The sequence below is a fragment of the Pagrus pagrus genome (assembly GCF_965226575.1).
Source record: "Pagrus pagrus genome assembly, chromosome: 5".
NCBI classification, from domain to species: domain Eukaryota; kingdom Metazoa; phylum Chordata; class Actinopteri; order Spariformes; family Sparidae; genus Pagrus; species Pagrus pagrus.
In genome coordinates, this window is record NC_140189.1 from 20,613,549 (window position 1) to 20,639,924 (window position 26,376).

Consider the following 26,376-nt stretch of genomic DNA (forward strand, 5'->3'; position numbering starts at 1 on the left):
ATATCTGAGCTTACTCCCAAAAAAAAAAAATCTGCACCCTTTTTTTCTGTGAAATACTGGAAACATCCTTTGAAGTTAAGCCTATTTTTACCCCGAGAGGCAGAGACACTCATTTGTCAGTGATGCCTAAATGTTAGTCCTGTGCAGTGAATTCTCTGAGTTTCCTGACAAATTCAATTGATGTTTGCGCAGCAATTTTCCTCCAAATAGACCCGGCTACAGTTAATATTTAATCACAAAGTTTAATGAATGTTTGATCTCATAAAACTTTTACTAAACTCTTATTAAAGATGCAGTAGTTTTGCTGATGGAATTGAATGCCACCAGATCTCAAAATTCGGGTCAACCTGCCTTCAGTGTTTAAACAAATTGTCAAGAAATGTATTTTTACAGACACTGCTGTACAGGTTAAATATTAACACGGCAAAACAAACAAAAAAAACAATGTGCCTTGTGAAGATATAGTGGACTTACTATGTCCTGAGCAGAGAGCGACATTCTGTGTTTCGGTAGCTGGGACGTCCACGTGTGCATGTGAGGCTCTCTCTGGCCAGACCCCAAAGTCCACACTCACAGACTCACAGACTTTGAGTTTTCCTGGTAAATCACAGAGACAGCTAAACAACTGTGCTGTGCATGAGGGCCGAAGACATTTTCAACCGTGTATCATCACTTTCCGTATGTCTGCATTTCTGCAGACTATGCTGAAGGGAATTATAGCATTGAACATTAAACACAGGGTTACCATGGGTTACCAGGGTAACCACCAAAACATTTTAATCTGGATGCTTTCATTAACTATCAGCAAAATTTTTATTCGGAGACCAACATCTGACATTTTCTCCCGGGACCTTAAACCTCTGACTGAAGGTGTTTCTTCTGTTATTTTAAGGCTATATATTTTAAAACGTAAAAATAAAAAACCTACAAAGTAAAGTTAAATGTCACAAAGTTCTGTCCCATTTAATTTCATCCCCTTGCAGACTTGATCACTCAGTTACCAGGTGACATTAGCTTAGTCCGTGAGGGCTCAGGGTTTAAGGCCTTAGGTGGGGACATTGGGATTTGGCCCACATCATCCCTGCATTATTGTAGATCCCATCATTTTCTTGCCAAGACCGGCCGTACTCTGCCTCTGATTGGCTCACCCTGATGTTCTTACCCGAACCCTAACCAGTCTTACTCTGCATGCCTAAACCTCACCAAATTCAACCAACAAAGGTAACCAATCAGAGGTAGAGTGAGACTGCTCTTAGCAAGAAAACCGGGATCCATAATAACGTCCATAATAATGTCCATTTTTTAAAATGGCAGCCTGGTAAGAAACAAAAATGTTTCACACCCATGATAATTCAACAGCCAGACAGTCCACAGGTACCACAGGTACCACAGGAGACTCTCAAACTTGTCTCGGATCTTAAAGATTGAACACATTTTGTTTCTATCTGCTCTAACACACTGGAAACATTTTCCCAGCTGTGAAGATGCACTGAGAGACCTCCCTGTGTGACTGACAACTTACTACACTGCTACATTACAATAAAGAACATTCCTGCCCACTAGGTAGCCCATGGCATTTGCTCAAACTATGTTCACTGTCACTTCCATGCAAGCAATCCACATCGTGTCTACTCCCTTTTCTCACCGGTGTTCAATATATAACTAGTGCTTAAATTGAACATTATTCAAAATACAGAGGTTTTTTTCATAATGCAAGAATGTTATGACTACGTTTGAGCTCTCTGATATATGTTATGTTGTTTGCCTCGGTTCCGGCAGTGACTTCTTGTAAACTGCCTGTCTGAGTTAAAAGAGGAAGGGTGAAGTGGCGTCAAGAAATCCCCAGTCAGCAGTGATGTAATGGCTCATTTGAAGTCCAGGGAAGGCTGGATGAGTCACATTCTTTGGGAATGAGGTCCTCTGAAAATAATCACACTAGTTTCCTGCTCCATACAATGAGGTCTGGGCAGTCGGAGAGCAAAACAGGAAATGACATGGCCATAGGTAGAGGCTGGGATTTACGTCACAGCAACCTCAAAAATCCAAGTAAGCCATGAAATGTTTCCATGGGACTAATGACTTTAAAATGAGTCAGTAGTGATTTCTTTCCCCTCCTGAATGAGTCGAGTATTGCATTGTAGATCTATTTCACTTTGGGATCCACAGAGCGTTATAAGTTATTAATGTCTTCTGACACTGTGAAAGGTTTGTTTACATCAGTGGTTTTTGTCAACACAGCAGCAAAATAGGTCAATATGCCTAATTATGATGAGTTAACAAACACACAAAATGCTGATTTTGCATCATTAAGATAAACTCTTCAGTTGATTTACAAATATCACTAAAATGTAGCACGTCAAAACAACACCAAGAGGCTACAGCCATGCTAGTGAGGCTCAACACTAACATCAGCATGCTAACATGCTCACAATGACAACTAACATGCTGATGTTCAGCAGCTATAATGCATCCCCTGTTTACCGTCTTAGTTTTGCACATTAGCTTGCTAACAATTGCTAATTAGCAGTAAACACAAAGGACAGCTACGTAAGACCATTTCCAAGGTCTTGGAATGATGATGATAATGATAATATATCCAATAGTTGTTGAGACATTTCACTCAACCACAAATATCAACCCCATGGTGTCACCAAATGAGATGTCAGGGGACCACTTAAGGGGTTGATTACTTACAGAGGGCTCCTCTGTGTTTTGCCGGAAGCCAGCCATTAGTTGATGTTAGCACACTCCATTTCTAAATTAACGTTAGCTACTGTTGCTCTCTGAGAGGCGCTGAGATGAGGCACTAGAGAACGTCCATAAAGTCACATCATTTGGACTGTCGCAGAAAATTTGATCCGAGTCCTTCACAAAGAAATCCAGCGGCGTTAAACAACTTGAGGAAATCATCCGCAGGCTCGTATAGGCAACTGATAGATATGGGGAGGGTCTCATTTTTCAATCCGCTCACATATGTCCAATAAAAAAGTGTTTAATACATGAACATCGCTACAAATTGTTACATAGATCAGCTGTCTATTACACATTTTTTAATACATTTTATGTTTGAATATACACATGGGGCTATCTAATTAAATAAGCACTAATTTGCATAAATGAATATAAATCTAAAATTAAATGAACACTTAAATGTGTATTTTGGACATTTTCTTTCCACTAGTATAAAAGCAGCATGTTATGGAAGCAAAATCTGAAGTCTCAAATCTTAAAAAAAGGTGTTTTCACGTGTAGCGTCAGCCCTGAAGTCATTGGAGATATGTTGCGGAAGCCGTGGATGTCTTAACATACATCTCGTGACACTCCACGACCAAGCAACCATCCGACAGATTGGCATTGTCATCTGAGAGAGAAGCTGCCAGCACGGCAGTAAAATGAAGCCATGGACTGCTGTTGAAGATCAGAGCAGTGTTTCAAACTAAGAGGTTTTGCAGTATCTGTGTGGCTCACATGAACGTCTGACATGACACAGCCAGCTGCCTTTATGGTTCAGGTTTTCCGTTCTTCGAGAATAACAAAAGCAGTGATCAGAGTCCTTGATCCAGTCACAGCGACCGACCGGCCTCAGTTATGTAAGACCCAGTTTGAATTGGAAAATTCAGTGTGGTGTGTGTGTGTTGTGTTGGCTGGGTGTGTGTGTGTTGGGCGATTGAGCCAGCCTAATTCCTTGGGAGAGCGTTGTTAGCCTGGACCATTTGGGGGAGCTCTCAGGGGAGAGACGTTGCTCCAGTCTCTCGTCAGGCAGATGACAGAAGACTGCGTGCTCTGCATGCTGCTCTCATCGTGGCCATAATAGCCTCGCTGCACAGGCCATATCTCTGCTTCATTTACTCATTGTCTGATAATAACAAGTGTCTCCTTTCTGCTATACTCAATTACGTCTTCATTAGCTTGCTAACTAGCTTAAAACAAACCAGCATTGTGTGTAGAGATTTTAAGTATATGTGACATTTATTACCAAGATGCCTGAGTCTATAGGTGAGGGGCGAGAGGGTTTCAACACGATATTTATTATGTCTTCATCTCTCAAGCCCATTCACTGTCTCATCATAACATCAATTCATTTTAATTTAGCAGCTAATGAACTCAGTTCATTCGTCATTTACTCTGTCTCTTATCTAAACAAGGCGACTGGCTGACATATTGGCCTCTTGCTTTGCCGCGCTGCCAATCAAACGCCGGTCTCGTAATTAGCTAAACAATGGGGAGGTGTTCCCAGAAGACGAACTGATATATTACATCAGATCCCACTGAAGAGCAATCCAATAAAAATCATACAGCATAATTAGCTGCCGATGACTTTTCGTGCGCGGCGAGATGACAGCGTGGATTAGAGCAGGTGAGTGTGTCGGCCATGTCAAGTACCGGGCCGCGTACACAGATCTGAAACACAAAAGGAGAATTCCAATCAAATGCCTTTCAGTTTCATCTACACCGCCACGTTTCCTGCATTGTTGCGATTCCTCGCCTCCGGTCCCTGAAAACAGGATGTGGCCTTCGTTAGGGAAGTTCCATCTTGTCAGAGCCGACATTGTTTGTTACTATCCTGAACAGCTGTGGCCTCAATCAGTCATCAGCGCCTTTCTCTAAGTGGTACAGACAACACAGGAGGAGCAGGTTACTCTACACCACCCCTGTGTTTCTCCATTGTTTGAACGCTCTCATTTCCCCCTTTGGTCTCTTTCTGCCCTCACTATTTTTCTTTGCTTTACGTTGATGTCAAATTTTAAGCTCATTTGCTCTCACCGCCACACACTTCTGTCCCTCTCTCCCAACACCAGCGCCAGCTCTCGTCCCGGTCAGCAGGGTTAAATAGTTGGCCAGAGTTCAGAGCAGTAAACTTTCTGGACAAAGTGTCTTTTAATGAGACATAAACAGACAAGGAACAATATCTTAAAGGTTCAGCCTTCCTTCCTTTGGCCACTGCCACTGACACGATGTCAAAAAGCAGCTCCAACCGAGCAGTCTATCCATAATAAATCACCAGGCCAGCGGTATAGATGACAGGTCGTGCCAACCAGCTGTCCAGGGTTTTTTAAGGCGAATTCAATGAGAATTCAATAAACTGCTGGGCCCTGACATCTCTGTTTCCAGGAGGGAGAAACCTTCCCTTCACCTCTCATCATTCAGAGTCTCTGAGTGTGATTACAACAAGCTAAATGTGTCAGAGACTGTTAGTTGTTGTTCCTCATTCGGCCTCATCCGGCTCTGCGGCAGACTGAAAATAATTTTGCATACTTCAGCTGGATTACTGCTGATGTCACTCAATGTGAAATCAGAAGTCACGAGTGAAAAATCACACTTTACAACCACAACATCCACCTCAACCTTGTCTGTTTCTCTCGACAACAAGGAGGAGACACCTGTAAGTGGATTAGACTCTGCAGACCTTTACTACGGAGAAATGACAGCAGAATATTAACACAACCGTGATGGAAAAGTCACAGCTAGGACACCACCAAGACGCACTATTACTAACCAGAACAGTTTCCTTCCCTGTGTGCAAAGCTCGTAATTGGTGGGATAAGTTATAGCAGAGTCAAAAGCCCCCGCATGAGAATTACTGCACAAAGTCTAAATAAGCATTGTTTCTCAGAGCACAACTGACGCACTTCCCTTTTAAGCTGTCTTCACATGGCGCCTGAGCTAAATTTGTGGGTTTCCTGATTCGGTGGCAGAAGTGAAACTCAAAGCGTAATCAGAGCAGACGTACGGGAAGCATAGGTACAAACAAAGAAGAATGGGAGAGAGGCTCCTGGGACATGTGGTGTGACAGTAGCAACAGTCAATTTAGGGGATAGTGAAGGTGTAGGCACGGTGAATATAATTTGTTGTCAGTACTGTCAGGAGTTTTTTTTTTTTTTTTTTTAGAAAAATAAAAGGCTTTCAACAGTGCGTCTGTGTCGAACTGGATGTGGCCAGCAGTTTCTTCTTCTATTTATCAACAGAAGAAATGAAATATATTCCGGCATTCAATCAAAATTCAGCTTTATTTATGTGTGCATTCATCTGTACAACAACGTATATTAAAAAACAGATTATCAACAAGAACTGTACACAAGAAAAATTGACACAAATGATTTACACAGCAGATCTGAATGAGTTTGAATTGACATCAGTTAAAAATTAAAGTGCCATTTGTAATTTTGAGCTAAACAGAAATCAGCCGTCTTGAAAAAATAAAGATGGCACTGAGGATTGAGGGCCCTTTCGTATTTATGGGAATTTGAAATCTGCCTCCTGTACTCTCGGCAGCGTCTTCTTCCTCTTCCCGGACAGATGGGAGTCTAGTTCCGAGAATATGTCACACATCTTGGATCTAATGCTGCGGGGATCGTCGTCTTGCCGGCTGGACGCGGCGTCGCCAGGGGTCTGAGGGTGTTCTAGCATTTTGGAATGGAGTGCCCTTTTAATTTCTGATGTTAACCTTTTCCCCCAGCCAGGGGAGCGTTTTGCTCCCTCAGATCTGCTCTGGTGTAGATCTGCTCAGCAGTAGCCGGCCGTGTCGCCCCCGGCCTGTTTCTCCCCCACCGTCTACGTGGTTCGCTTTTTTCTCTCTCGCTTCACATATCTGCAAAAGAGAAAGAGGATGAGAAAGCTGCAGAAGCTCGGAGAACAAGCACACGGGCATATTAACACGCACGCAAACATGCACCGACTAATAAGTGAGCCTCGTAGAGATACAGGGGGAGTTCCGATTAGTTTGTACCATTAATTCTCTCTGCGTCGAGACCACTGATAGCAGAGGATGTATGTTTTGTTCTGTGTGGTTTGTGCACAGGGCCACGCATGTGTTCACGGGCCTCTGAAACACCACTGCTTTAGTGCTGATAGCAGGATCATGGTCCTCATGTATTCAAGTATGCCATTATCACTAAAGGTCGTGTAGATAGACCACCTGAGTCCCCAGACATGGCATTTACACACAAGAGGTGCTCAGAGATAAACTGTGGGAGCAATACGAGGTAGAAACAAAGTGCCTACTAGTACACACTCTGTTGTTCAGTGTGCAACGTGCACTCTGTCAGCGTCTCTGCCAATATTACACACCGCAGCCTGCTGGGCTTGTCAGCTTTAGTCCAAAACGGATAAAGAACAGATTGAATGATATGGGGTAAAATTCTCTTAAATTCGTACCTGCGAGTTCCTGGTCCAACATGTTGATGAAACTCTCGAGTTCACTCGTGTCTCCCAGCTTGGCTGCAGAAAGAGGAGAGAAAAAATTTGAGAAACTGCAGTAGAGAAAAAAAAAAAAAAAAAACAGACAGCAGTGGAACATTTTTGTGGAGAAGTGCAGCTCAGTTCGATGGTATTTCCTTTGGACCAGAAGCTGAAAGCTAATCTAAGTCCCAGAATCACACAGACGGACAAAAAGTACATTTTCAGCTTCTTTAATACAAACTGAGATAAAGCTGGTGACACATTAACAGCTTGATGGCTCAAAACAGGATCTCTATTGTTGATATGTTCAAGGTTAAGTTCATCCAAAAAATTCAGTCATTAACTTCTCAGCTTCATGGTGATGAAACGTTGGCTGTAGTCCACAGAACATTTCTGGAGCTTCACAGAAAAACAGTGTTGCAGTGTTCTCCTAAACAACTGAAGTAGATGTGGACTTAATAAATGTAAAAAAAACAAAAACAAACATAAAATGGCTCCATATAGCTTGTCCGGGTGTAATTCAAGTCTCCAAAAGCCCAGAGATACAAAATTGGTTTGAAAAGACATTATTTAAACCCTTGAGTTTCTGCACTCACTTTAGACTAAGTGCACGCTAAGGCTTTTAGCTTGGCAGCTACAGTGAAGATGTTGGCTTAAGAGGAGTGTAAATAACATCTTTTAAAATCAATTTGGGATCTCAGGGCTTCCAGAGACTTGAATTACACCGAGACGAGCTGCATGGAGCCATTTTATCTGAAGTCCCCATTGACTTCAGTTGTTTAGGAGGGTGCCGCGATGCTGACTTTCCATCGGCATGAGGGTGATTACATGACAGGATTTTCGCTTTTGGGTAAACCTATCCTTTTTAGGTATCCTGTGTAAACACAGACAGAGTGAATGACACCTCCTTGTTTTCATCCATTCAGATGTAACAGCAGTCTGTGTCATTCAAACACACCTGAGCCGGTCTCCCTGCGAAACATAACAGCACAAATAACCCCAGCAGGAGACTTGGAGAGGGGGTGGGGGGGGGGAGCTGAGACATCGCAGTCACAGCGGCAGGAGCTTTGTTGTGTAAAAACAAAAGAGCTCCCAGCCTAATGTAGAGGAGGCTTTTGTGTGGCTGTGATAGTGATCAGAGCAGAAGTGATAGTGATCACTGCAAGAACGAGGGGCTATCTGGATGGAGATCGGCTGATGGGAGTCTCTAGTACCTTTCGGTGCCAACGTTATCCCTGCTGTGTGAAGCTCCTCCTCGCTGGTGTTCAAACTGTTTCCCAAAGAAGCTTCGCTGCCTGGAGGGAGGGAGGTGAGGAGGGAGTGAGTGGAGATAATAAACAGAAAGCCAGCACATGCAAATGATCAACAACAGTTGCACATAATGATAATAACATGCAGTAAAGTGAAGGTAAACACGTGTTCGCCGTTAGTGACTCCTGAGTGCTTTTGAAACGTTAGGGGGCCAAAATACTTTCAATAATGACGACACGTGGGAGCAGAAAAACACACCGTCTTCTTTTATCTCATAACCGTCGACAAACGCACGACGGCTGCTCCAACAACAAAAAAAGACAATTACAGGAGATGGGTTATCCGTAATTGCAGTTCATTGCAGTACGCAGAGACGGTATTGTCATGAGCAAAAGAGCCACTTTACAGAAGTGTACAGGGATGTGTCCTCTTGTACCGCTAATTTCATGCAAATTAAAAGTGTCAAGCTGCAGTTGTTTGGACTGATAAAGGGGCACCCATGGGGACTCCATACCACCTCACCCACCAGCAAATGATGCACTAAATAATGTCTTTTCTTCCCAGCGCTCTGAACAATCAGCAAATATTACCTCACGGTAACACTGCTCTACGGTGACAATCACTCACTGTAATCGGAGTCCTCGACTCCGCTGTCGTCCCCCGGCCCCGTGCGGCTCTTGGCCTCTTGCAGGATGTGCTGGTACACGTGAGGTCTGCTCTGAGAGGGAGCCTTCATCTCCTCCACCACATCCTGGAACTCCTGCAGCAGCTCGCCCAGCTCGAGCTCCAAGTCTGCGGAAAATGTGACAGCAGAGAGAGAAACCACATTACTCCGCTGAAGGAAAATGTTGAGATCCTCTCGGGTTGAGTAAAATAGAAGAAAACAACATTTTAAAGCCCTGATTTAAACAAACAAACATCTCAAAGATCTTTGATACATCTGAATGTAAGAAATGACTTGGGGCATAAATATCTTCTGGGTGAGAATTAAATTTGATAAAAGCTAAAAGCCAAAAAAAAACCCAAAAACTCTGCAGTTTATGTCAGTGGGTTGTATCAGATCATTTGAAAATAAACCCAATAGCCCATGAGGCATATAAAACATCTAACAGCCTGTAAAAAGCACCTGCAAACTGTGATAAACAAATATTACATTTTAAGTCAAACTTCTCTGCTTTAGTCTGCAATGAAGCAACGGGCCATTTCTTGAATAAATGCAGAGGCAGCTTGGGATGAACACGCCTAAATTTAACCATCGCACAGTTATTTCATTAGGCTAATATAAATATGACAGAGCTTTAACAGCAAATAGCTGCAGTAAAAAGCACAAATAAATTGTAACAATGTTATGAAAGAATTCAGCCTTTAAGAAATAATGACACTTTTTTAAAAGGGGGGGATATTAAAAGTATGAAAAAAACAAAAAAACGAGACGTAAAAGTGCTCCATCCCTCAGTGTAGCTTCAATTTGTATTAACGTGATGGGATGTATAAAAGGTATTAAGTAAGATGGTGTTTAAAGAGGTTAAATAAAGGTTACAGCCTCTCTTAAAGCCTTATGTTAGCTGTTAAAGGCCCATCACCGCATCATCCTTTAGTGTCTGGAGTTGTAGTCAGGACTTACCTGTGGAAATGTCTGAGGACATGTTGGAGCAGTGAAATAAAATACCACCAGGTCAGGTCGGCTGCTGTGTGTGTCTGAACGGTTACAAGCTGACAGCAGCTGCAGTTTATTATAAAGGCGCCTCCACACGGCGGAGCAGCCAATCATGTGTCAGAGAAACCTCAGAGGTCTGCTGTAACTGGAAAAAGTGGGCGGAAAGTTAAAAAGGAAAGCCATACGCAAATGAGGCAGACCGAAATAAGCCGTTATGCAACTCAGACCGAGACTTTACACTCTTTTTCCCCCACCCCACAACGAGTTTAAATTAAGACTTTGTGTAGACTGTAGAAGTTACTCGTTGAGTGTGACTATTCAGGAGAGATTTATCCTGTTTTTGGCACAAGCAGCAAAAGGATTTTACTGAGGACCTTAAAGAGTCATTCTGAGTTTGAGTGAAGCTTTACTGAAGAATTAAATTTACTTTCTAAAGGGCTTTGTCACACAGTGCAGGTCTGGTCATCCTAAAACTAATTTAAGAAAAATCTTTTTATATATTAGCCCATTTTATATTTAGATTAACTGAATAGTTGTGATTGATAGTGAGTGTGAATGTGACAACCAAAAAAAAGGTCACTTACGTATAAAAAAGACTGAGGTCTCTCAGTGTGTCCAAACCAAACTTTTAAATATGATAATTCTGCTGTTAGTGGCGCAGTACTCTGCTCTGCCGACAGAGGCCCCTCACGGGCAATTTCTGTTCAGACTCCCACAGAACAGCTGTTCAAGTCCATGAGCCATATTATGCAATTTTCTGTGAAGTAGCTTTGCATGTTCACCAGTGATAGAAGCAGCACTCTGATCCTTCAGTTAGTTATACCGCAGTGTAAATCACATCAACTAAAAGGTGTCACAAGTGCTTGTTATGCAGAATATTATATTATATAATATTGTTGGGATGTTATAGTCATACTTGCCAACCTTGACTCAAAACAAAAGCAGACTGTGGTGGTCCAACCCCTGAAAAAGTGTTCCTGCATCCTGGTGAAATTTAAAGAATGATGATAACAAAATCATAAAATGCAACAGCATTTTGATGTCAAATAATTGGAATTTTACTTTAAAATCTCAGAAAACAACGCAGAATAATTCACCCTCTCGTGTAAACTCCCATAAATATGTGACATGAAGTAATATTCATCACTTTCCATTCATTTATTCATTTTTTGACACTACCCTTCAGAGTCTGCGCATGCCACTGCCCTGTTTGTCACCCTTTTGATGGAGACTGACAGAAAAGTTGATGTGGCAGAATTTACAGCCCCTTTCCTTTAAAAATGTATGTGAGAAACGGGAAATGTTCTCTCCAGGGTCTGAAGTTTGTTTAAATATTCTTCCTCCTCAACAGTTTCTTGTCCGTCTCTCACTCACTGAGGAGGACGAGGCGCAGCAGTACAGCAGACTACACGCTGTCAACAGGGTTGTCAAGTACGGTTATAGTTGACACAGGTGTACTGTAATTTATTTACTTATTATACTGTTTCGCAGTTTAAAAAAAGGTGCAATATGTAAGAATTGGCCACCTGTTGAGTCCATCCTCCAAACTGATGGGAGGGAACAGAGTAACCACTAACTGCCTCTAACTGTAGCTATTTAGCTCAGTCAGTGGTGCAGCTAGTGGTCCAGACTCGGAGCTTGGAGCGCTGGAAAAGTGTTGGGTGTTGTTTACGTTGCTAACGCAGGAGCTTTGGACCACAGGGAGGAGGAGAAAAAAAAAATCTTGCATTTTGCACCTTTAAACTGAAAAATCAGGTTTTACGACATCGTTTCAATCTAAAATCTAAGGTAACTAAAGCTGTCAGATAAATGTAATGCATGTAATGTTCGTCTACAGAAGAAACTACAAGTCTATATGTTCAGATGTGAATACAGCAAGAACAACGTTAATGTTATTTATACACATTTGATCTCCCTGGACTGAAGAAAACAGCCGCAGAGAAAAAAAAAGGTTTCAGAGGCGGTTAAAACATTATGAGGTGGTTAAACAAACAAGTGGCAGGTGTGCTATTAAAAATGGACGTGTAAGCACATTTGGTATTAGCACATTAATCCTGCCCCACGTAGTTTACAGAACAGACATAACGCATGCCTGATTGCTTACTCATTGTATCTTTGGAAACGCACCAATTGCTCCAAATACATGTTGAAATCATTCAGGTAAACCTGTTGTTCCTCTGCCTTCTCCTGTGTCAGTCTGGCACGCAAGGTAAGTGTTTGTAGGAGGGGCATGTAATGAATCATGCCTTCAGCTGTGCAGGTTTAGGTTGCTGCCTCTGTCCCCGGCGTTCACTTGCTGCTGGGGAACTTGGGTAACATGTGTGAGGGCGATGGGCCATGGGACTCCTGATAATATGAGCTGGGCCGGACTACTGCAGGTCAGTGAGTCAAAAGCGATGCGAGGATTTTCCATTCTGTTGGTATCCAATTACTATCCGAGTGCATCGGATTTTTTAGATGATTATGAGAGATGTAAGTGCACTGAATGTGTGATAGAGCACCTGGAGAGGCACTCAAAGAGTTTTTGAGCAATTTGAAAACAGATGCACATTCAAAGAAACTTAAATATTAGAAGAAAAACAGATTTGTGAAAATTCTCAATTATATGCAAATGTGATTTTTTTAAATGTCAAATACATGCTATGTCATTTGCTTGTGTGTGTGTGTGTGTGTGTGTGTGTGTGTGTGTGTGTGTGTGTGTGTGTGTGTGTGTGTGTAATTGGTTGAAGATAAGTGAGGGGCATCACATTACCTTCATTGTGCAGTTGCCTGCTTTTAAAAGAGCTCACTGAGGCATGCAGTTTAAACCTTATCACCACCAGGGGAAAACCTCCATACCCTGTCAGTTTCAAGTGCAACAAAGAGTCTGTCAAGTCATAACCAAAATCAAAAATACAGCTGCTCTAAAAAGGTTTTCACAGTTTGTTTCCTCTCCCGTCAGAGTCTGCTGGTTGTGGTCCATCTCCGGCAGATCATATGCGATTCTGTCGGGTTTTCCATCCCGGAGGAACAGGAGCCTGGTATTCTGGTTGGGTCGCTTAGTAAACACTTTCCACCTCCGTACCAGCTCCTGACCCAGGAGTATATGTGGATGGACAAAAACACTGGCAATTTCTACACCACTGAGCAAAAGATGGATCGCGAGGCCCTCTGCCCCGAGGAGACAAAAGCTGAGGAATGCATTATTCTACACAATGCTGTAGTGGGGCCCTCAGGAGACCTTATACAGTTTCCTGTGATCATAGAAGACATCAATGACAATGCGCCTCATTTCGAAAATAGTGAAATACACCTGAGGGTGTCTGAGGATGTCACTGTGGGGACCAGTTTCTTTTTGGATGACCAGGCTCAGGACAAGGATGTCGGACATAACGGCGAGCTGCATTACCACCTAGAGGACTCTGATGGAGTTTTCAGTTTAAAAGTTGAGGAAGATGGGAATGTCATCACGCTGGTCGTGCAAACAGCTCTGGATAGGGAGATACGAGACCTGTATCAGATGGCAGTGGTAGCCACCGACTGCGGCTCAGACCCTTTAAGTGCCACAGCAGCTTTAATAGTAACAGTGACAGATGTGAATGACAACTGTCCAAGCTTTAGCCCTGACAGCCCCCGCAGTGTCACCATCCCCGGAGACTCCTCGAAGAACACACTGGTTGCTCAGGTCAGGGCCACAGACCCAGATTCAGGCCCGAACGCTGATATCGTTTACTCCCTCAGTCCCAAAGTCTCTGAGCGGGCCAAGAAGCTCTTTAGCCTCGACAGCCTCACTGGGTACATCAGACTAGCACAGGACCTCCAGAGTGACAACTCAGAGGAGCTGCTGTTGAAAGTGTTAGCAAGTGGCCATCACTGCCCCCCAGCAGACACTCAGGTAACCGTATCCGTGCTCCCCAAGGCGAACCAAGAGCTGACGATCAAGATCGGGTTCATAGCGGAGCATCAAAACCAGACTATGGTGTTACCAGAGAACCAGCCCCCCACTGTCTTAGCCGTTTTAGAGCTCATGGTTGGCAGCAGCTTCAAAGGCTCATCTCTTGCCATCGACAGCGAAGGAGTGCCTTTCACTTTGAGCCTGCAGAATGGCAAATATCTGCTTTCCACATCAGAGCCTCTAGACTATGAGACGAGAAGGGAACATCATATTTCTCTGGTAGCGCATCGCAGATCAACTGATGGGAATGTGATTGCTCAATCCAGCCGTTTGATCAGAGTGATGGTGGCAGATGTCAATGATAATGCTCCGCATTTTCTCCACACACACTATCAGCTGGAGGTGGAGGAAAACAATCGGCCGGGGACGATGCTGCTGCAGGTCTCCGCTTCAGATGCAGACAGTGGAAACAACGGCAAGGTGACCTACAGGCTGGACAAACGCACATCTGCCATCTTTAATATTGACCCCACGACAGGTCAACTGTCTGTATCAGCCTCTCTGGATAGGGAACAGCAGAGCATACACAGCCTCCTTGTGTTTGCAAGAGATAGAGGCTCCCCTCCCTTGGAGTCAGCTGCCACAGTATCCATTCGTGTCCTGGACCAGAATGACAATGCACCTGTTTTTCTCACCCCTCACTTCATGTTTTTCATCCCTGAGAATGTACCACCGTTCGCCCAGGTGGGGGTGTTTGGGGTGACGGACCCAGACGAAGGGGAGAACGGGAACACAGAGTTGCATGTTGTAAACAGCAGTGGACCTTTTGTTGTGGATAACACTCAGGGGACACTGCGCACCACCACCGACTTGGACCGCGAGACAGAGGACCGCTATGAACTCTACCTGCTGGCCAGCGATCACGGACAGCCGGCCGCTTTGACTTCCACTGCCAGGATAACTATCTTTGTGCAGGACATCAATGACAACCAGCCGAAAGTGATCCTTCCCAGCAGCAATGCCTCATGTCTGACCATCTCTCCAGAAACCATCACAGGCACCATGATAACAAAGATCTATGCCATCGATGAGGACTCAGGACTGAATTCGGAGATTACGTACACTGTTGTGGCGCCAGAGCAGAACAGGTGCCCCTTCCAGGTGGATTCAAGGTCAGGGAACATCACCGTAGCTCAGCAACTTCTACACAAGGACCTGGGAATGCATCACCTGTTCATTGTGGTCAGAGATGGGGGGAAACCAACCCCGCTTTATACCACTGTCTGGGTGAATCTGTTGGTCAATGAGAGTGTGGAGCCCTGCCATTTGGACAGGGAGCCCACCTGGACAGGGACACCTGATTTGGTTCAAACCCCCTCAAAGGCCCCCATCTGTGAGGTGGAGGACACCAGATCTGCTCAGCCGATACTGTTAGTTGGCGTGGGCATGATGCTGGTATCAACGTTTTTGCTCATGGTGACAGCTGTGTTATACCTGAAACTGAGGAGAAGGAGTGTACAGCAGAGCAAGAGGTGGCACGTTGAGGAGAATGAGATTCCACTCAGGCTCAAAGACAAATATTACTCTGATGACTAACAGAACAAAGCAATGTGTGTAATCCTCACTCGCGCTGTGTCAAGGATGAAATCAGCCTGTGAATTAAAGACATTCTGAATATTTGTCCAAGGCTTCTTGCATTTTAATAACCAAATTTGCTGAATTGTTCTGACACGCTGTGTACTCAAACATTTGTCAACAACAGAACTGCACAATTCTGTGGAAATACGTTGAACCATTTTCTGATAAGAGTTAGCAGAAAAGCATACATCTGATAAGTGAGGTATTTCAACACGCTCAGACTTACTCCTAGTGCCTCAAAACTCTATGTACACATTACGTATACAGTATTATCCACATCAGGATAGAGCATGTCATAGCAAGGCTTTGCAAAAAATACCAGTATTACACTCTATGACCCCTGCAGCGAGAAGGAGGACTGAGGTAATGGCCCGTTAAGTTGATTGGGCCTTTCTCAGATTTCTGACTCTGAGTGATGGCGAGTCTAAAGTATTTAGACACACAAAAGGGGTTTAATGTTCCTCCGGTGGGGAGGTGATGAAAGTCTCTCAAGAAGCAGCTCTGAGATGACCACAGGAGGGCGGAGAGCAGCTGTGGACAGGTGAGAGGCGGCAGAGGGAAGGCACACCACCATCTCAAGTCACCGCCTCACACCTGTTACCCAGTAGCTCTGCTTCTCACCCACGGCGCTGGATTGCACCCAAAAGGGCGGAAAACCCTACTGTACTGCACCCAGTAACCCAACACGCTTATTGTTTTGATGACAGATGTTCGGAGTGAAATCACGCTGTGTTCAAAAGAAATCTTTACAAAAGGCGGTCGCTCTCATGTGTTGCTGATACATTTGTATGCCGGGGAACAATTGAGATATCAAACCAGGTTAAGTGATGCATAAAGTATGAATGAGTCGGGGTAAAATGTGTTTACAAAATCTCAACACACATTTACACAACGACGGCAGGCTGATTGTTTCAGCTTTTAACAGTTTTTAATCTTTACGGCATCATAAACTATTGAGCGATCCTTTCAAGACAGACCTGCGTTAGAGGAGAGAGGGGAAGTCAGAGCCTGTGAAAAACACAGTGTATAACAACCTGGTTAGTGGAGAACAAGGCTTGTATAACATGACTGGTGTTTCTCTGAGGATTTCTGAGCTAGCAGCTCGAAAAATAAATAATCTAATAGGGTTGTACTGTGAGACTTGTTACATTAGCTGAGAGGGGGAAAAGGACTCCATAGGAAAAATGGGAAATTAAAGAAGCATTTTAAAAAAAGGTGCACATGTAGTTTTGGGAAAGACATTTTAATCAGAGGGAAAGATCTTCACAGACTGATTTTGTTGCGCCTAAACAAACTGACCAAACAAACTCTTTGTTTTCATGACTGATTAAACTAAATAAACAAACTGACCTTAAAGGACAACACAATTTCATACTGTTTACTTTGTTCATATTTGGCAGAGCCCGCCACCTTACTAGCTTCAAACAGTGTCCTGGGGACCTTATTTTCCTCTGAGAACAGCTTGTTTATTCAGTTATGGAAAAGATAAATATCTAATTATACTAAATATAAAAACTCTGAATTTGAATTTCTTCTCCAAAACTACATAGTCCCCCTTTCACATAAGGATACAACCTCATGTAAAGATAGTATATCAAGATGCTTCATTCATTTGTTAAAACGTGTACAAATTGATATTAAAAACAGGCCTAAACCAGATGTTTTTGATGTGGAGCATCATGTTGAGATGTGCCTCTAGACGAAGCTGACTTCTCTTCAAAGAAAAAGAAAAAAAAAAAAGAGCAGTGTTTGTTGTTGGATGAAACTCCCCATGTGCCTACTACTGTACACATGCTGTGGCAGGAGAAAGCCTGCCATCTGCTGGGCACAGATGAAGCCAGAAAATCTGGCTCTTTATTTCTGGTATTTGGCCAGAGGGTGGAGATGAATCAGAGGACAGTCTCTCACTCCACCACAGTCAGGTCGCCTGAGATCAGTGATGTTTCCCTGCTGCCTGCTGCTCTGCTCTGCTCCACTCACAGCACATCTCATTTTAATCTGATTTTCTCTCTCTCAGGCTGCACATTTGATAGTGGGTTACAGGGTTGCGTGAGCTGACATGGCCACAGAAACCAGCTGGCCCCGTCCCAAAAACCTTGTGGATTACTTCTGAGATACACATCGGGGGTTTTATGATCACAGATAACATGACAATTCAGTCCAATTAAAATACCACTGATGTTTTTCTTATCAAAGGACCTGGCTGTGGTGATGCTGAGCGATACCTCTCATTGTCCCTCAACCATTCAACATTAAAAGGCACCACTGTGTTATCCACACGTTCATGGTCTGTCAGCTTGCTTTTTAGAAAGGCACATTCCAGGACTGAATGGGCAGTGATACAAAGCCCTTATCACTTTGTCGGCTGGGACATTATAACTTTCATTTTTCATTCTTGTACCTCAAACACTGCCGTCTAAAAGATAGCATCTGACAGGTCCTCAAGCCTGGCGGGCACAACCTGACTGTCCACAGGCTCATGCTGATGGTGTATCACTTCACTGTACATGGACATGCAGCATCTCATTATTCCCACGGACCATCTGCATGATTCATGAGCCGTTTCTCATTTGGTTTTATTTATCAGGCTGGAAATGTTGCCATGGGCTTTTTGAAACAAAGGGGCCTTGGCGATCCAGTCACTGTATATGCCCTAGAGTTTGGATACCCACCTCACAGAAGAGGAAAGTTAGTGTTTTCCATGAACAAACAACTTCCCTTCTCCTGTATTTGCATAAGAGGCTGCAAGATGCTCTCTATATGCAAATACGCGTCAACAATGAACTCAAGGAAATTTCTGCAAGCGTCGAGAACCTTGACCTCCTCATTATTCTCCGCCTTGAAGTTCATTGAAAAGCGACATTGTTTCTTTAAGATTTCGCTCGCAGTCATCAGCGGGTCTGTCCATTGTTGGGGGGAACAGAAAGCGAGTTGAGATTGATATACGGGGGCCGAAGACAAGTGGCGCATATCATCAGCGGACCAGCTGCAGTGCAGGCAGCAGCAGCAGAGCCAACAAGTTCCTGAACGCATCCTTCCAGACATGGGTAAGCAGCTCCAGCCACTTTACCTCCGTTAGCTTCTAGCGGATTGAATACTTCTCCACATCAGATTTGCATTTTATTTGACGTGATTGCGCGCTGATATGAATGGGAGCGACTGTGAGAGGGCATCAGGAGTTATTAAGTTTTTGTCAGTTTAGAGGTCGGCTACTCACCGGCTGATGCTCCACCGATATTATGAGATTTATTTCATGCTTGAGATGGCAGGACTGCTTTCAGAGGAGCCTTGTCGCATCTGCTTTCGGTCGCAATCTTTCTCAATTTTTAAAGAGCCGAACTTGGCCTCAGCTTGGCTTTTTTTTTTCTTCTTTCCACCAGAAGGAGGCCTGTATTTTCATTTGTGTGTAGAGACTGTGAGCAGCGTCGATCCAGAGGGCTCCAGACTGGTGATGTCATTAATTAGTTAATTGGTGCAAGGTGTATCTGAGCTGATTTATGTACATCCTGTTATTCTTCTTGTTGTGTTGACCAGGATTACTTTGCACATAGAAATGTGTGCAATTTACCTAATTGACAACCTTCTTCATCATGACATGATCCTGAAAATGTGTCTCTTATTTGCTAGTTTTCTCACAGTTTATCTTTTTAAACGCAAACTCTGACAGTTTGACACAAACACACACACACACACACACACACACGCAGCCAACATGTAGATGTGTGCAATTAAAGAGCTATCTCTGTGCCCCTCCTGCCATCTGTGTTTACTGTAATGGTACCAGCTACAGTCTGTCTGCCTCCATTGTGCGTGTCCGTGTGGATGCACGCATGCGAGCGTGTAATGGCACACATGCACACAGTTGCATTGTTTGCTCGTAGCTTTTGCTCTCTCCATCCTCTTCCAGCACAGACAGCTCCCAACTATCGCTTTCTTGTTCCCGTGTGTCTCTCCAGAAGGAAGTCTATGTGTGTGTGTGTCTGTGTCTGTGTCAAGCATAGAGGTGCCTCTGGTCTTTGTTTGCTTGACATTGGTGGCCCTTGTACCCCCATGAAGCTGTGGGACAAAGACTGTTGTCTCTGCGGTCACAAAAGCAGCCTCTCTCTCGCCTTCACTTTGTCTCTCCTCTCTGTCCTCCCCCTTTTCTCACACTCCCCATGCTGCCTGCTGAATGGAGTCAGGGTGCGAGCTGGGGTCAGAGCAGACACATCCCCATGCCCTTGGCCCTTGGCACCCATTCAAACGGCACATGACTATTAGGGAGAGCTTTACCGAGGGAACCAAAGTGTTTGCAGCTGCAGCTCGATTAGTAGTGACACAGTAGCGAGAGCAAATTGTCTTTGAAAGGTTGTTTTCAAACGTTAAGATTGAATCCCAGTGTAATCTAGGTATGCAAATGGTTTTAGTTTCATGTGCAGAGATTTTGAGATATCCTTCAGCCTCCACTCTAACTGAAAGCAATGTCATGTGTTGTTCACACCATTTAAAAAAAAAAAAATCCTGTTGTTCTGCATGATGCAGTGATGGCACCAGTACACTTTTTTTTCCTGGGACCTAGTTTTTATCAAAGAAACAGTCACTATTAAACAGTCGACACGTTCTATGAATTATTCAACATCTGGACTGAGAAGCTGAATGTTCTGAATCATTTTCTTGACGAATTTAATGGCGGTTCCACAGTGAATTTATCATCAAAAAATTTGATAATCAATTCTCCAGTGTGAGGATTTGCCTCTGTTATCTGAATCTGACTATTTTGGACAAAACATGTCTTTTGAAGATGTCACCTCGGGCTCTGAGAAGCTGTGGAAGACATGTAATCACCATTTCTGGACATTTTTAGGCCAAAGGAATAAAGGAGTCATCAATAATGAAAGTTTTATTGTATTTGAAATCCTAGTCATGAGTCGCACAAAAAAAATACCCATCGTCTACTTGTGGTGGAGGCTAAGCTCTCACAGGGATATCTCAAAACCAGAGCAAATGCAACCACAACTATCTGCATGGTCATGACCGGAGTTAGAGGAATTCTGGTGTTTTTAAACCTGGGGCCCTTTTGTTTATTTTATTTTTGTGCATAACTCACTTGGTCCAGTGGATTGCCTCAGCTGGCAACGGCAATTTCCAACTCTGGTTTGGTAGAAATAAACCCTTAATCACCCAGGTAGATGTCAAAATATCAGGAGAGGAGTGAGAGAGAGGTCACATATTAAATAAGCAGCGGGGGGAAACAGAGTATAGAGCCAGAATAATTCCAGTGCTGTGAATTAAAGGTTTATTTAGAGGGGGTTGGAAGATGAACCAAGATGCTTTTGGTGGGTTTTATCTTGTATCTTGAGTTTGAAGTGATAAAATGACTGTTATTGTAAAGGGATTTGTTCGTGGCTATAAAATAAGGATCTTAATCAAAACAAAAACATCCATCTCTGTAAGGGTTCTTTTCATAATGTTGTCAGACACTCACGACGGCAGTGACAAAAACAAGCTTTTTAAGAAGACTGTCAAGGCGTGTGTCGTCGTGGCTGCCAGCTGAGGCGATCTACTGGACCGGTTCCAAACTTTTTGTACTTGTTAGTCATTTATACACCAAAATAAGTCATCATAGGACCCATGATTAGAAAGACCAGAACTCCCCTTTAAGTGAGCATATTGTTTTTTTTATGATTTGGGTGAACTGACCTTTTTATAGGTTGTATAGGTCAGTATTAACTAAGTGGAAAGAGTAAGACAAGAAAATCTGCTGTGCACAAATTGTATTTTGGTACTTCCTACCAGTACTTCCTCTGTGCTGTCTGTCATAATGCATCAGCTAATTATGTGCCCTGACTTTCACGCTGCTGACTAACAGGTTGCTATGACTGCTGTATGCGCTGTTTGGGTGGGATACCATACTGCTCCCTGGTTGCCACACTGCTGTGTTTCTCTGGCATCGCCCTCTTCTGCGGTTGTGGACACCAGGCGCTCACGGAGACGGAGAGGCTCATCGAGACGTACTTCGCCCGTAACCTTCAGGACTACATCACCCTCGCCTACATGTGAGTGAACATTTCCATTATTTGAGTGACATCCTTCTAACCTAGCCATGGGATTTCTCGGGCTGTAGTCTCTATTCAGCAGATTTGGGTTCTTTGTAACCATGAATTTTGACTGTTTTCTTTCTCCTTTCCCTCCTTCTCCTCAGCATTCAATATTTCCAGTATGTCATCTACGGTTTGGCCTCCTTTTTCTTCCTCTACTGCATCGTGCTCTTGGCTGAGGGCTTCTACACCACAAGCGCTGCCAAGCAAACCTTTGGAGAGTTCAGGAGCACCATGTGTGGCCGCTGCCTCAGCTCCTCGGTGAGAGGGCCCAGAGTGGGACAAGTAAAGGGGATTGGAGAGATTGGATGGGATTAATACACATATCACTCCCTGGTGGGTGCTGAGCCGAAAATCTTAAAGCTGCTAAAAACCTTTGGGGACATGCAAAGATAAGCATACAGTTTGTGTTTGAGTGGTTGGAAGACGAGGAGGAAAACAGAGAGAGATAATAAGCTAATCAGAAAAAAAAAAGTAAATGTGGTCACTAAGTGAGTCACTGCTCATAAAAACGCTCTCTTGGATTACTTCTGTGTATCAGTTTATTATTATGATGCACCCTAATGCTCATTCTGCTCCCCCCTTGTATAGTTTATCGTGGTGACGTATGTGCTAGCTGTGCTGTGGCTGATGGTGTTCGCCTTCTCGGCCCTGCCGGTCTACTTCTTCTACAACATGGATGCCACCTGCCACACCATTGATGTTCTGACTGAGACGCCAGCGAGTATCAACCAGCTGTGTGTTGATGCGAGGCAATATGGTAAAAAGACATCTGATAATGTCAACCTGAGACTGGCTTATCACACAAATTGTATTCAGTTAAGAGATAAGTTTGGTAATTCTATGTTTTTGAAAAAGACCAAAACCATGAATGAATTGTTCCTACCTGCAGCCTGTATCACCAGTGGTACTACTACTACTCCTCTGTGCCATGAATCCATGTCGTTGCCTTGAACCCCTTGTTTACATATCTATCACAGTCTGAAGCCCAAATTCTAAGTGAAAAGAAAACATTGTAATATGTAACACAGTTAATAGGCTATTTGTCTGTGCTCTCTCTGTGATTGAGTCAATGTGACATGTTTTGTAGGTCAGAATAGCCAGACAAGCATGCTGGCTTGCATACTGCAACATGCTACAGGATGCAGTATGAGATCCTGGTATTTTTGGCATACTGCATTTGACATATGTATTGGGACACATTAAATCTTCTTCTGGCAGTATAGCAGTTTAGGTTTTGGAAGTGGCCAAAGAGTCTACAGCACTCCCAGCAGCTCTTTGAAGCTGTATTTAGGCACAGATGCTAAATGCTAAAGACAGCAATGCTAAAATGTTCACCACACCAATGCCAACATGCAGAAAGATGTTTAGATGCTATAATGTTTACCATTTTTAACGTCTTACATTGGTGTGTTAGCATGTTAGCTTTTGCTAATAGTTAGCATTGCACATAAAGTAGAGCTGATGGGAACAGCATAAGTCTTGCAGGCATTTAAGAAAACTTGAACCATAACATTGGTCACACATATTGACCCGATGATGGCATGAGATGAATGTGAAGGGATCACCAAAGTTATTAAAATGAATCTCTAGGGGAACATGAATGTTTGTAACGAATAGCATAGCAATCCAGACAACATTACCATCCCGAGAGCCGGAGACCGTTGCTAACCAAACATAATTGTCACACAATGAGCCACACTGTTGCACTGGATGACACGTTCCTTCATTAACATGAACACGGCACTTCTTCAGACTGTCTTGATGACATAAATACTAAGTGGGTTTCAAAAGCTCTTCTTATCCTTTGATTGTCTCTGCAATTAGAGATAGAACTGATTGGAGAACTCTGATGTTTAACAGGGCTCCTGCCGTGGAACGCAGTACCAGGGAAAGCTTGTGGTATAACTCTGTCCACTGTGTGCAAGACCAGAGAGGTAAGAACAGGAAATTATTCAAGCTCTGCATTCATGTTCTACAATTTACCTGACATGAAATGAAGACAACATGTCATCACCATTAATGCCAATCTCCTCCTATCAGTACCAGATGACCTATGACCTCTACATTGCTGCCTTCGCCGGTGCAGGCATCACTCTCTTGGCTCTGGTGAGTGATTATGCTTCAGCCGGGGCCAATTTGGCTGCGCTCCCACAGTGGGGTACAACAATAGTGTTATGGCTCATGTGACTTAGTGACGCTCAAAGTGTAGGCAGCGAGGCATCTCAGGCCTCCATGACTGATGACTTTTGTACTATTGCTCTCTGTTCCTCTTTCTCAGCTGACACAAACATCATAATAATGCTGTAATGTCTGGTGGTTTTGCAGCCAGGCAAATGGTGCACCCATTATACTCGCATGCTCCATTACAGAAGCTGTTATACAGATTGTATCTGCTCTCAAATTAGAAGTTAACATATTTTCTGATACGCAGTGTTTCAGTGTTGTGGATTTTTCTTCTTTTCACTTTTGTTCTGACACGTCCTGTCTCTGCTTGTACCTCCATAGCTCACCTATACTGTGTCAACCACCTATAACTTTGCGGTTCTGAGGTATCTGGGGAGAAAGGGCATAAGTGCACGGTGTTAGGCTCGCCAGCTTCCTGTCCGCTCTATCATTACTTCACCACCAACCTGGGGATCTAAAGGGATGGCAACAGCTCTCTTTCCATATCAACTGCACAGAACCACCTGTGTTCACGGACTCTTAAAAATGTCTTTATATTTTTACTTTTCTCGTTGAGAAGATTGTAATTGTTTTGTTTTTCCTTTTCTTCTTGTTTTTATGTGTGTGAGGTTTATCTGCTGTTTTTACATGCAGCAAGTCATCTTTCAATATTTCACGTCACCAAAACATTTTGTAAGTTAATGCTCTTGCTGAGGTTAGTGTCTAAAATTCATCTCTGCTTCCAGTTGCACTCAGAACACAAATAACACACCACTAAAAATTAACATATGTAAGAAATAAACCCCAAATTGCAACACATGTGCAGCTAAAATGCAGCTGTTACGGAGTATAGGGATTATAGGTTACCATAGTTACCATCCCTCACATCTGGTTGCCATGGTGGCAGACAAGCACGCATTTGCAGTCTCACGCTGACCTCAGGACTTTTCTCACGGGCTGGAGAAAAGCCTCAACAATGGAGTCATGCCCGTTTTTAAAAGCTAGCCAATAAGGAGCCAGTGGTGGGGGCCACCTGCGCTACGAGTGTCTGCCAAGGGTTAGATTACATGTCAAGGGAGGGGGTCCTACAGACAAAGAGAGGGTTAGACCTCTCTTGAGCCTCAATGCAGCTCTTCTGGGACAGCAACCACACACACAACAGCATCCTCATGCTGCTGCATGACCCCCAGCTCCCTCTGAATAATGGAGACGATGGATTCAGTGACGAGACTGAAGGAATTTTAGATGATTTTGAATAGTTTCTTTCTGACAAAGGGACATACTTGTTTAGTTCTGATCTAGAAAGGTCTGAAATTGTTTCTCTCATAATTTTGAAATGGGAAAAGCACTAGGTGCTAACTTATTGAGTGACCTCGACCTAAAACACGTTGTTGAGGTATGAGTCCCCCCTGCTGTTAATGCATGACTAAGGTACTTTTTAGAGATAGGACAGCTTTGTTTTGTCTCTAATTCTTTAGGAATTTTGTTGTAGTTATTGTATAACACACCTTTTTACTTACTGTAGCTGAATTTACTACTACTCTTACACTTACTTCTGGGTAATACTAACAAAACCTTTGCGACATAATTAGATTATTCTATTTGGTTGAAGCTTTAACCAGCTGTGAGTGGTGGATTTGTCCAGCTGAAGCTGGCTGTTTGATGATTATTTTTTTTGTGTTGGAAAAATTTGATAATAAAAAGAATATTCTTTGAAGTATTTGTGCAGTGCGCCTCTGAAAATATTTGCCTGTTGTCTGTGAAAGTGTGGTGTGGTGTCAGAGTGTTTAACCGGCGCTCCATCCTTGGCTTCCTGCCACATCCAGGGGGGCCAAGGTATTTTGTAAGGTGTTTTGTATTCTCTCCTCTTGTGTCCACAGGTGCACTGTTCCCTTCACTTGGCTGTGAACCAGGTGTATCTGAGGAAGCTGAGACACAGGGCGAAACAAGAGAGTAGAGGCCACAACCTGTTTGGGAGGCTGCAGAGAGACAGAGGAGGGATACTGTGCTCTCCGTACCCTGCAAACCCATCTGACATCTCCTGACAGTGCCTGTAGCTTTAAAGGATCAGTACTTATTATGAGCTGGTCATAAAAATTATACTATTTTGTAGTGTTCCAGTTTATTGGTACAACTTGGCAGTACCTGTTAAACTAATTCCCTTCATTATTTGATGTTTTCATAAAAAAACAGGTTATTTTGTGTTACATCTCAAGTTGTAAAATGGTAAAAATGCACTTGGGAACTGTTCAATATTTGGGCTTATTTCCCATGTTTTTCTGCATTTGACCAATGTCTATAGAACCTATACTTTCTCTGTATTCCCTGAAGTCAGAGACTTTATAATATGTAGTTTGATAGGCAGACACGATGAGAACTTTGTATTTGTTTCTGCCTGGGTGTAATTTCACAGTATGCGGTGCATGCTTGATATCCTTTTTAATGAAGGGGAAATAAACAGCGTTCACTGTCTCTCGGGTTTCCACACATACTTGGTCATTCAAAGACATTCAAGGTCTTGTGTGATGAAATTC

The 26,376-nt window shown here is 43.4% G+C and overlaps 3 protein-coding genes across 4 annotated transcripts; 2 read left to right on the forward strand and 1 right to left on the reverse strand.

Moving 5' to 3' along the window:
* Nucleotides 1-5,989: 5,989 nt before the first annotated feature.
* On the reverse strand, nucleotides 5,990-19,039 carry LOC311257958 (regulator of cell cycle RGCC). Its single transcript, XM_084353952.1, has 6 exons — nucleotides 18,817-19,039; nucleotides 10,055-10,232; nucleotides 9,058-9,222; nucleotides 8,394-8,474; nucleotides 7,156-7,218; nucleotides 5,990-6,589 (listed from the first exon to the last, which is right to left on the reverse strand). The coding sequence occupies exons 2-6, from the start codon at nucleotides 10,074-10,076 to the stop codon at nucleotides 6,582-6,584; spliced, it is 339 nt and encodes a 112-aa protein (XP_084210078.1). The 5' UTR covers nucleotides 10,077-10,232; nucleotides 18,817-19,039; the 3' UTR covers nucleotides 5,990-6,581.
* Nucleotides 12,271-15,596, forward strand: pcdh20l (protocadherin 20-like). Its single transcript, XM_084352422.1, has 2 exons — nucleotides 12,271-12,465; nucleotides 13,029-15,596. Exons 1-2 carry the CDS (start codon nucleotides 12,418-12,420, stop codon nucleotides 15,555-15,557), a joined length of 2,577 nt encoding a protein of 858 aa, XP_084208548.1. The 5' UTR covers nucleotides 12,271-12,417; the 3' UTR covers nucleotides 15,558-15,596.
* Nucleotides 18,282-26,314, forward strand: plp1a (proteolipid protein 1a). Of its 2 annotated transcripts, none has more exons than XM_084353950.1 (7): nucleotides 18,282-18,646; nucleotides 21,448-21,634; nucleotides 21,781-21,937; nucleotides 22,268-22,436; nucleotides 23,540-23,613; nucleotides 23,720-23,785; nucleotides 25,723-26,314. In XM_084353950.1, exons 1-7 carry the CDS (start codon nucleotides 18,643-18,645, stop codon nucleotides 25,885-25,887), a joined length of 822 nt encoding a protein of 273 aa, XP_084210076.1. In that variant the 5' UTR covers nucleotides 18,282-18,642; the 3' UTR covers nucleotides 25,888-26,314. The 2 variants fall into 2 exon arrangements, with proteins under 2 accessions (XP_084210076.1, XP_084210077.1); XM_084353951.1 differs by lacking the exon at nucleotides 25,723-26,314 and adding an exon at nucleotides 24,185-25,562 and having other exon boundaries at nucleotides 18,288-18,646.
* Nucleotides 26,315-26,376: the final 62 nt, after the last annotated feature.

Bases quoted from the DNA above. Each gene is read 5' to 3' on its own strand.
- pcdh20l (XM_084352422.1), top strand. From the start codon at position 12,418: ATGGGCCATGGGACTCCTGATAATATGAGCTGGGCCGGACTACTGCAG. The intron at 12,466-13,028 runs GTCAGTGAGTCA...CTCTCCCGTCAG, and splicing joins GCTGGGCCGGACTACTGCAG to AGTCTGCTGGTTGTGGTCCA.
- plp1a (XM_084353950.1), top strand. The intron at 23,614-23,719 runs GTAAGAACAGGA...TCCTCCTATCAG, and splicing joins CTGTGTGCAAGACCAGAGAG to TACCAGATGACCTATGACCT. The intron at 23,786-25,722 runs GTGAGTGATTAT...TTGTGTCCACAG, and splicing joins GCATCACTCTCTTGGCTCTG to GTGCACTGTTCCCTTCACTT.
- LOC311257958 (XM_084353952.1), bottom strand. From the start codon at position 10,076: ATGTCCTCAGACATTTCCACAG. The intron at 9,223-10,054 runs GTAAGTCCTGAC...CATTTTCCGCAG, and splicing joins GTCCTCAGACATTTCCACAG to ACTTGGAGCTCGAGCTGGGC. The intron at 8,475-9,057 runs GTGAGTGATTGT...CCCTCCCTCCAG, and splicing joins AGTCGAGGACTCCGATTACA to GCAGCGAAGCTTCTTTGGGA.